The sequence below is a fragment of the Polyodon spathula genome, chromosome 7 (genome assembly GCF_017654505.1).
Source record: "Polyodon spathula isolate WHYD16114869_AA chromosome 7, ASM1765450v1, whole genome shotgun sequence".
Classification (NCBI taxonomy): Eukaryota; Metazoa; Chordata; class Actinopteri; order Acipenseriformes; family Polyodontidae; genus Polyodon; species Polyodon spathula.
Genome location: NC_054540.1, coordinates 52,376,719 through 52,388,288, shown reverse-complemented (window position 1 = coordinate 52,388,288; position 11,570 = coordinate 52,376,719). Strand labels below are relative to the sequence as shown.

The following is an 11,570-nucleotide window of genomic DNA, read 5'->3' as shown; positions in this document are numbered from 1 at the left end:
GCAGACACATCATTGTGATAACTATCAATCAGTCTTTCTATTTACTCATTCATTTGGGCAGTGAAGTGATTAAAAGCTATGTTCAGACAGACATAACCACACATGCAAACGTGTGCATCTCCTCACATAACACAACTAACAGCTAGAAGAAATCTTGTTACAAAAGATAACAAATGCAGGTTTAAAATACTAACGAATTGAGTGTAGGCGCGCACCCGCTTACAAAGCGCGTCCTAGACTTCGGATTATCACGCTTTCTGACGTCTTCGCAGAGAGCATGACGCTAATGTCACCCAGTGAAGACGGAAGCAGCCGGAGATTAAAAAAAAAATAAACTAAGCAGGAAGTTCTTCAGTGTAGTAAACAGAGCGGACGTTACTTGGACGATTACAGGTTTTTCTGTAGTGTTTTATTAACTTCGTTTTTTTCTTTTCAGCTTGATTGTCGGAGCGCTGTGGAACATCCAACATGTCGAATATGGACAGTATCCTTGTTTTGGTGGAAATGAAAACTGTATAAATCAGTGAACGAGTAATTACGGATGCAGGCCTGTGCTGTGATAAGGTAATTCCATTCCATAAAGGATTAAACAACACTATATTTTGAATAAACTCTACTTGGGTAATACCGATGCGGAGGAACAGCACGTTTCGTTTGTCCAGCAAAGAAGAATAAAGGAGCAGTGCCGCACACTTTTCCAGTACGTAAATTCACTTAAAAAATCAAACATTGAATTTCACATACAAAACAGTAGCTTCAGATAGGATACAAAAGCATTCACTACTTAGATTGCGATTCTGTAATACACAATGGGACAGTGCGCTCAGTTTTCTGTAGGGTAGCCTTTTGTTTCTCGGCTCTCGGCGGAATGTGATTGTGTTTATTAATAAGCGACGTGAATCAGGATCTGACTACTAAAAAAGGTCATTGTTTTAACTAAAAACACTAGATGTTGAATGTCTTTTCTGGTAGTTTTCATTTTGTTTGGTCATGTGATACCTGTTCTGTTCCTGGAAGCGCTAAGCTTCTGCCGATGCGACACTCCCTATGATTATTTGGGTGATCCATCCCATTATGCAATTCGCAAGTGATTGCGCCACTCAGTACGTTTACACGACAAAGCGTTTTCCAAAAAAAAGCGTTTTTCAGAAAACTGATTTTTTAAAATGTCACATTTCTGTGTTTACATGATTAACGGTAGAAAATCTAATTAGAATTTAACTGAATGCATGGATTGAAGTTTTCGGAAAACACAGGATATCTTAGCCAGGAAAGTACTGTCGTAGCCCAACTACAATTTGAAGACCGGACATTTCTGCGATAGAAGGGAGATCAGTCCAATATCGTGCTTTATCGAAGTGTCAGGTCTTGATGCCATAGTAGACTCCTGGATTGAGGACTGATAGTGGGGATAACAATGGAAACTGGGTAGTTGCTGGCCTCTTCCTTAACCTTCCGATTACAGAACAGTTGTTTAACCTGAAGTTTGCTGCAAAGGAGCTGTCTCGAAATTCCAAAAAATGCGACAAAGAAGAAAAGGCAGAAAAGCTGAAGGTTAAGAAGGTAAGTGCATCGAGTGATCTCTTTCAGGGATGCTAAAAATCAGTTCTAGAGATACAGCAATTACATTTTTTTTTTTACCTGGAAAATCCTGCATCGGTGGCGTCAAAGTATCCCTATGAGTTAAGTTTCTGTATTTCAGTACCTTTCAGTACCCTTCACTTTAACCTATGAGCTAATATGCTTGCCATATTATGGTCATAGGTCTTTATGGTTTTCAGATGATAAAGGGCTAACACTTTGAGATTTTGGCTTGATTGTGGGTGTGGTACAAAACAAATGAACCTTTTGTTGCTGTAACTTTATGAAGCTCCTGCCAGTCCCATATTAGAGACCTTATGGACGAGCTGTATCATTTGTTTCACAATATGTTTGCAATCTCTGTTGTCTCTTTGTTTGAAGGGTACATTGGATTGTACACCAAGTGCACACAAGTGAGTAAAGGGCCAGGTTAGGGCAGTTCTTGCTGTAAATTCAGTTGGGATGGGAATGGGTAGTCACACTGGATAGAAGTTTGATCCATTTGTATCTTTTTGACAACAGTTTATTGGTAACAAGTTCAGGTTTGTATAGTGCAACATGAAATTACATAAAACTTTATATATATATATATATATATATATATATAATATATATATATATATATATATATATATATAGGATATATATATATATATATATATATATATAAGTGGAATTGGTAGTTCTGCCACTGGGTGTTTTATTCTTATTTCAAAGAATTGCATTTCCAGTTTACCAAATTTCACAAGTAGTTAAAAAAAAAAGTAATGAAATCCAGATGTAATGTTCCCTTTAAGTAGTAATAATGCCATTCTTGATGTTGTTTTCTTTTCATTTTATAGGCTATTCAGAAAGGAAACATGGAGGTTGCTAGGATACACGCAGAAAATGCCATCCGTCAAAAGAACCAGTCCATCAATTTCCTGCGTATGAGTGCACGAGTGGACGCGGTGGCAGCAAGGGTGCAGACAGCAGTGACCATGAACAAGGTGAGCAGAGCCCCCACCCTGAAGCGTCCTAAGAAGCCATTCCTCACTTTGTATACATGACTGCTACATGTATTTGCGTGCGTGTGTGTGTGTGTGTACAATCTTTAATTAAGGAATAGAAATATTGGTTATGAAATAAATGGATTATACGTTACACTTACTGCTTTGTAAACCCTAAGCAGAAGCATCAAATACCCATATTTGACCTATATGTTTTTGGCTAAAAGCACAATTCTAAACGGTTACAGGACCATCAAGGCTATTAGATTGAAAAATCCCCACATATATTTTAGTGGATTAATTCATAAAAGACATAGACCCAGTACAGACTCTGTGGTATCAGCACAGGTTATCATTGTTTATAAAATGCACAGTGTAGTTAGTAACACTTGTCCACATTGCCTGTTTTATGTTCCAGGTAACCAAATCAATGGCAGGAGTTGTTAAGTCCATGGATTCCACACTGAAGAGCATGAACCTTGAAAAGGTAGGACTGTGACCAGTTAGGATATAACAAGTTACTTTTGCCATGCTGTAAGGTTTGCGCAGTCTAACCATTGACAGTGGTTGCTGTAGCAACAGGAATAGCTTCTCCATTTGAAACCTGATAATAAAGCTGAAAACCAAACTGCATTCATGCTCCAAAAACAAGGGCTGTGACCAGCTTACTGATGAGTCTTTAGATTTTATTTTGTTTGCTTTTTTGTTTAAACTACAGTAGCTACATCATAAAAAATAGTGTTGTTTGGCCAAACATTAATTCAGTAGGGAACTGTTTGTCTCTAACAAGTAAATAAAATATACTACTGTCAAGAATATACTCAAAGCTGTGAGACAGTTACACAGTAGTAACTGTAATTTCTATTGCTGGCATCATCTGTATGTAACCCGAATTGTGCTTCCTTATGCAGATCTCAGCCCTGATGGATAAGTTTGAGCAGCAGTTTGAAACGCTAGATGTACAGACTGCACACATGGAGGACACTATGAGCAGCACTACAACACTGACAACACCACAGGTGAGGAAGTGAACCTCCCAGAGAAACCATTCTCATCATAATCACAATAACTGTAGTATGCTCGATGTAGTGTCACAAAAGAGGACTTTAATAATGCAATATCTCCCTCTAGTGTCAGTCCTGCTTCATAACTTCTTTTCGTTTCTAATCATTTACTGTGCTGGAGATCTGTAGTGGTGCTTTCTAATAGCCTCGTAATGGATGTGGCAGAACAAGTTGAGAAAAATACTTAACTATATACACATTTAAACTGTAAAAATCTCAACACCCCTGCAATTCTGTTCATAGTATCTTCAGTTTTTTTAAACCTCATTTTCAATGTTTCAGAATCAAGTGGACACACTTATGCATGAGTTGGCAGATGAAGCCGGGTAAGTGCTTTTGTGTTCTGATGTGTTTTATACACTAGTTAATCATCTGTGTTAATCACTGATATAAAACAGTAGCTTTGAAGGTAGCAATAGTAGAACCTCATCTCTCCTGTATGGAGGATGAAGAACAGTATTCTGGTAAAAAAAAAACAAACAAATATCAAGATCTCTCTTGTTGGAGAAAATATGGATTTCTGTTCTGCCAAATTGTAGTTCTAGACTGGAAACTTTTTTTATAGAAACATTAGATTTCAGAAAAGACAATGTAGGTGGTATCAGTTTAAGTCAGTGGGCATTTACGTCAGCTGAATATAGCTTATATATATATACACACACACACACACACAGACACACACACACAGCTCTGGAAAAAAATAAGAGACCGCTGCAAAATTATCAGTTTCTCTGGTTTTACTATTTATAGGTATGTGTTTGGGTAAAATGAACATTTTTGTTTTATTCTATAAACTACTGACAACATTTCTCCCAAATTCCAAATAAAAATATTGTCATTTAGAGCATTTATTTGCAGAAAATGACAACTGGTCAAAATAACAAAAAAGATGCAGTGTTGTCAGACCTCGAATAATGCAAAGAAAATAAGTTCAGATTCATTTTTAAACAACACGATACTAATGTTTTAACTTAGGAAGAGTTCAGAAATCAATATTTGGTGGAATAACCCTGATTTTCAAGCACAGCTTTCATGTGTCTTGGGATGCTCTCCACCAGTCTTTCACATTGATGTTGGGTGACTTTATGCCACCCCTGGTACAAAAATTCAAGCAGCTCGGCTTTTTTGATGGCTTGTGACCATCCTTCTTCCTCTTGATCACATTCCAGAGGTTTTCAATGGGGTTCAGGTCTGGAGATTGGGCTGGCCATGACAGGGTCTTGATCTGGTGGTCTTACATCCACACCTTGATTGACTTGGCTGTGTGGCATGGAGCATTGTCCTGCTGGAAAAACCAATCCTCAGAGTTGGGGAACATTGTCAGAGCAGAAGGAAGCGAGTTTTCTTCCAGGACAACCTTGTACTTGCACATACCTATAAATAGTAAAACAAGAGAAACTGATAATTTTGCAGTGGTCTCTCAATTTTTTCCAGAGCTGTGTGTGTGTGTGTGTGTGTGTGTGTGTGTGTGTGTGTGTGTGTGTGTGTGTGTGTATATATATATATATATATATATATATATATATATATATATATATATATATATATATATATATATATATATATATATATATTAATATATATATTATATTAATTTTATTTTAATTATGGCAGGTTGGACTTGAACATGGAACTTCCCCAGGGCCAGACTGGTTCAGTTGGTACTAGTGTAGCTTCAGCAGAACAGGTAAGCATATAATGGTTGTTGATGTGTTATCATGCCCACGTGAAAGAAATGTTCTTCTGTAATATTTACTGACAATCACTTCAGACGACTGCAAATGTGTTACAAGACAAGGGAACCCTAAAATCTGGGGGGATCATATTTTATCTCAGCTTTTTAGATATCACCCCCCTAGTCTGGATCGTAATCAAAAATAAATGATGTCTTTTTATGTTACCAATCAGGACGATTCAGCTTTACGACGTTCCACGTGCAATATATAATAAATATATATCAATAGATATATATATATATATATATATATATATATATATATATATATATATATATATATATATATATATATATATATATATATATATATATATATATATATATATATATATATATATATAACTTTTTTTTTTTTTTTTTTTTTTAATAGGATGAACTCTTGAGAGGGTCTGAGGCACGCCTGCGAGATCAGGTGTAAAAGATGGAGCTCTGGCCTGGCTGAACTGGCTGTTCATAGCACATTCATTCTGGTGTAAATGGGAGCGGAACATCATTATTAAACTATTGTACTATACAGGCTATACACCCTCTCTCTCTCTCTCTCTCTCTCTCTGCTACCTCATGGCAGCCCCTTTCTGTCGTGTACAAAGCCCATTTCATATTACCATTTAGGGTGTGAAGCTACTTTTTGTACAGTTTATCTACAGTGTGTTCCAATTCAGGACTGTAAAAAACCATTGCAAGATATTCCTACTGGGTAGAAACATGGTTCCTGGACTGTCACTGTCAAAAAAAGTTGCCAACAAAGAGAGAACCTGTTGCCATACCGTATCTGCTGCTCCGCTAAGTGTTGAAAGAAGAATTCATGACTCGTTAAACCCAAAGTGGAGACGAGATGTTTGCCTCTGAACACGTTACTGAAGGGCTAAATCCGAGTGTATGAAAAGTACACCCCCAAAAAAGCAACTCCCAATGGGCTTAATCCAATTCACGATATTATATTTAGATCGTATTTGCCTTTTCTAATGCTTGCGTACGAAATGTGAAATACTGACATATTTGATTATTAATATGCAAGCAAAAAAAAAAAAAAAAAACAATATCTAATATATTTGTTGGTCTGCTTGATTGTGGGATTTTTTTTGTTTGTGTGTACCTTTTATCTGGAGGACTTGGTTCTGATTTGCAGAGGTAAAACAATAGTTTTTTAACATTTAAATGTTTTTCTGGATTCTGGCTTTCATGTGAGAATAAATATCATAAAAATTACTGTCAAAGGTCTGGTCTATTATACTGGCAATCTGAACTTTAATAAAAAAAAAATATATAGATGACTCAACATTGGATAGCACGGTTAACGACTTAAGAATGGAAACGGATATGAGAATGGAGAGCAACTCACAAAAGACTAGTTCAAGATCTGCAGTTAGCAAAGACATGGAACTCCAGGTTTGTGAATGCGGCTGGAGCAAGGCGACAATGGTCAGGGGTTTGAAGACTCAGCAGAGTGGGACTTTATGGTAAAGGGATACTGCAGTTACCAGTTTGTGCTCTAACCAAGGAGTTTAAGTGCGCCAAGGTCCGACTGGAAATGGCATTAATAGATTCATGCGACAAATGCGTAAAGGAGACAGCACCTGTGTTGAAAACTGTTAGAAAATGGGCGGCAAAGAAAGCTGTGGAAGATGCTAAGGCTGCCCTTCGAATCGATGATATTATGGGGCAAGTTCAGCATGGAAGAGGGGGTCTTGGTCTCACTTCAGCTCCTCCTACATGGCACAAGGCAACCCTAGCTCAACAGAGGAAGCTGGTAGCCAACGAGGTGCAAAAGCAGGAGGAGAGGATGAGGTGTGTAAACCATTTCCCAGGCCAAGCAGGGAGAATGGATGAGATGGGAAAGTGTGGAACAAAACAAGATCGGCTGGCAAAACCTATGTACAATGGAACAGAACAGGATCAGTTTCCTCATCAGATCAACTTATGAAGTTCTCCCATCACCACAGAATCTAAACGTTTGGGTGGGTGAGGATACCTCATGTCCTTTGTGTTCATCACCTGCAACGTTGTCACATTTTGACAGGATGTAAGGTGGGTCTTAGCCAAGGACGGTTTACTTGGTAACATGACCAGGTGCTGCGATGTTTGGCCTTAGCACTAGAAGACAAGTGTAACCTGACCAATAAGTTGCCACCAGTTCCATCAAAGCATTACACACAAAAGCCAATATTCCTCCACCAGGAGAGCATCCACCAAGAAAAGGTGTTAGAACCAAGCCTCACCCAGGACAATTGAAAGCTGCTAGAGATTGGAAAATGCTGGCAGATGTTGGTTAACGGCTTATTTTTCCACCTGAGATTGCCACCACTAACCTTCGACCAGACATTGTCTTGTGGTCTGAATCAGCACGCCTTGTTAATCTGGTAGTGTTAACAGTGCCATGGGAGGATGCTGTGGTTGAGACGTATGAGAGGAAGAAACTTCGGTATGCTCAACTAGCTGCTGAAGCGGAACAGCGAGGATGGAGAGTCCGAGTTTACCCAGTGGAGGTGGGTTGTTGAGGGTTGGTGGCACACTCTACAACCCAGTTTCTCAGAGATGTCGGGTTCAGTGGCCAAGAGTTGCGTTGCACAGAGAAGAACTTATCTGAAGCAGCAGAAAAGAGCAGCAACTGGCTGTAGTTGAGACGGAAAGATTCTGACTGAGGATTTCAAGCATAATAGAAAGAAAGCAATGTGGATGTACAGGTAAGTAAGCTAGGCTGAGTTGAGTGGGGATCAGAGGGGGGTGATGCTGGGACACCAGAATTACTGTTGAGCCTTCTTGAGGTGTCGTGGGCTAGTCAATGAAATGCAGAGGATGGAAGGTGCCCACTTGGTTGATCACTGGAGCCAGCATCGCAGCCGTTGTGTGTGCTGATGCACTGGGAAGGCAAAATAAGCTGTTCTCTGGAGGCAGCATTACACTTCAGCCATCAACACCAGGCAGAAGGATATCTATATTATCAGATGGAAAGAAACGCAAATGGATGGAGATAAGGATGGATCACATTAGTTTACTGTAAAGCTACGTCTTAGTTGGTGCTTATCTTGGCGAGAGCCGAGTTCAAATCAGCATGAAGTTTTAACATCTACTCACATGTAATGGGAATCATGTCCCTGCTATTTTCATAGTATTAGAAAACTGGCAATGAACAACATGGATACTTTGAAAAAAAAAAATGGTTGAAGTCCCATGGGAATCTCCTTATTGTATCTCCAAACTACTACCCTCTGCTGCCTGTGGTAGTGTATAATTTAGTGAAAGAACCAAGATTGTAGGACCACCATCAATGGCCATTAAGGGCCCATGTAGCCTATGCCCATCGTTACCCAACCATCATTTGTCTTGAAGATCTCCACTATCAACATGAAATGATAAAGAGCCGAATGCATCAGGTCCACAGGGACTGATTTGGGGGGGTGGTGGAGGGTTGTCACTGCATATGGCCAACCAATAGACCTGTATCTACAATAGAGTTTTCATTGGTTTACTGTTTTAAAAAAAAATCTTGACCTATTTCCCATTCCTGTAAGTCTTGTTGTTCTGAAGTACTGGGCAGACTGATTTGCCTGCAGTGTTACAACCCAATTACATTTCACATGGCTGGTGTGTGCTTGTGAATGAGCAGCCTTAAACAAAGAGCTGCGCTTCAACTAGAGACAGTAAGGCTTGGCTGTCGTGGCATGTGGCTGTGAAAGTGCCCACTTATTTACTCGTGTGCTAATTAGCAAATTGGAAGTCAAGATCACGTTCTTTCCAGATGCTCTTTCCAGCTGGTTCTCCCTCTACAAAGGGAGTCTGCAATCAATATGCATATACAAATAATACATCTGTTCTTCTAATAATTATTAAGACATGGCTTTTGCTTTTTTTTTCTGGTTCCTACTTTGCATTTCTGACAAAAGACTATGCTGTCTTACCCAGGGTTTCCAATCGGAGTTCTGTCTCTGAATCTTTTCCGTCTTCATCTAATGTTTCCAGTTACTTAAGCTAACTGTATGAGGGGGATAAACTTTTCTTGGCTGTTCAGGGTCCGCCGGCATTCTTCACCTGCTAAGATTGAAAGATCTGGTGTATCCCATCCCTCCATGCCAAAGGTGTGGGACAGAACAGCTAACCCTGCAGTTAAAATGATCCACTCATGTCAAGCCAAGAAGGATTTTCATGTTCCTTTCTGAAGCGAGCTCAGAGCAAAAAACATACACATTCAGAAGTTTCTGCATTTAGTTTTGAAATGCACTGCACCTTACGACAACTGCTTGAAAACTCTGTCAAACCTCCCCCAGGTCATACTCAAGCAGCCGAGGAAGAAAGATAATGTAGAAAAAGTTCAAATACCTTCCCCCTTTCTGGTGTTCTAGTTTGATGTCATTATAATGGGATTTTATATTTATATATAGTTGTTGTTATACATGTATTTATTTTAAAGAGCATTTTAAGGTTTCTGTTAAAGGGAAAGATGGTTCTGGATTTTTTGTACCTCTTTAAAAGTGACTAATTGAGAGGAGAAACCACTAATTGAAACTTCACTCCAGGCCACATAAAATGGGAATGCTACCACTGAGCTAAATGAGTAGCATTGCCAGCTTTGGCCAGTGTAGATTTAATTAATTACAACTTCCAGTTATTTTGTGTAGTTCCCTGTTTCAGTCTACCTAAACATTTATTTTATGTCCTCAATTCAGTCCTATTTTTTTGTCACCATTAGGCATTTCCTTTCAAGTATTGTAAAATAAGGGCATGCATAGTCTTACAAACATCAATAGAATCATGTTGAAAAAACAAACTGGCATCTCAGCTTGGACACAAGTTCAAGTTTGCCAGAGAAACAAGGCTTGTTTGCGCACCTGGTGTTAAGAGGTTGTTAGTCAATTTTATGTTCTTCTTTAACAGCATTAATCATGACACTGAACTGAAAGAAATCTGTACAGGAGAGCAAGCAATGGTCATTTTCAATGGGGATTGAAGTGAAATATACTGTAGCAGGACTGTATAGCAGTGTTACTAATATAATGGTAATAGAGTTAGTTTCCTACAGTATAAAGTAGTATAGTTTTTAGCTGTGAAATTATAGTAACAGTACAGTTTTTTTATTATCTGTTATACATTAGAAAATGCATGCAACAGATATTTTATAGTATGCATAACAATGATTTATGTTCTTCTAAAATACCAGAATTTTGTGTAATGAACATTGAATACAACTATATTGTATATTGTTAAAGGAATAACAAAGCTATTTACGTTCCATAACTAGTTCTCCACTATAACCAATAGGGCACATTGGGACCCGATTTATCTTTGCACCCAAATGCATTTTCTAATGTTTTATTGTGAAGAACATAAAACTGTCACTTTGACTGATACCTCAGCTCTAACAACTAGACCACATTGCCTCCCAGCACTCAGCTCTCACTGTGATTACAGCCTACAGCCTCGGTCTCTGCTCTCCTTTTTAATCCAGTCTGCCTCATCCTCTTTCCTCTTCAATCCACCCGCTCTTCTCCACAAGAAACATGTGAGGGGTCAAATGTCTCACCTGTGTAGGAAGCGGCTCTCGTCAATCGCATGCCATCCCGTCATTACCATTTCAATAAAGGAAAAGCCTTATCTGTGCCATCTGTAACCAATTTCCAGGGCCAATTGCACCATTGTGGCTCTTGTTGAGATGGAGGAATCTGTACAGGGCTTAACTCGACCTTTCCCTCAAAAAGAAAAAAGTCAAACTCAATTAAAATTACAAGGCTGTTTCAAATTGACTCTGGAAAAGCCTGGCTTAGACATAATGGGATGTCCTATTACAAATATTGTTAGGCCATTACTAGGACAATAAATAAAATTATTTAGGAGGTTTGATTCGTAATTCCTTCCAGTGTGTTCAATCATGGCACATATGGGAGGGACAATGGTGACTGAGGGATAATCACTGCTCTCAAGGGTAGTTGGAAAACAATTCCAAGTTTATTTGTAAAATCCTGGCCAGTTTTCTTTAAGTGACTTGGCTGTGAATCCAGGAAAATTGTTTCAAAGTGGGGTGGGGGGTTAAAACAAAGTAAAGCAAAGTAACACAGCCTAGCCAATGTTTAAAATAAGTGTTTCCTCTAATGCCTTCACCAGTGTACCTTTTGAAAAAAACTATGAGAGCTTTTCATATACTGCTTTTTATGATGTAGACCCAAGTCTAATAAGAACTGGCCAACTAAGATGTATTTAATATGG

General features: G+C 38.7%; 1 protein-coding gene across 1 annotated transcript; it reads left to right on the top strand.

Moving 5' to 3' along the window:
* Positions 1 to 289: 289 nt before the first annotated feature.
* LOC121318765 (charged multivesicular body protein 1b) lies at positions 290 to 6,581 on the top strand. Its single transcript, XM_041255798.1, has 8 exons — positions 290 to 484; positions 1,466 to 1,563; positions 2,424 to 2,570; positions 2,989 to 3,057; positions 3,482 to 3,589; positions 3,917 to 3,960; positions 5,249 to 5,321; positions 5,743 to 6,581. The coding sequence occupies exons 1-8, from the start codon at positions 469 to 471 to the stop codon at positions 5,788 to 5,790; spliced, it is 603 nt and encodes a 200-aa protein (XP_041111732.1). The 5' UTR covers positions 290 to 468; the 3' UTR covers positions 5,791 to 6,581.
* The last annotated feature ends 4,989 nt before the right edge of the window (positions 6,582 to 11,570 follow it).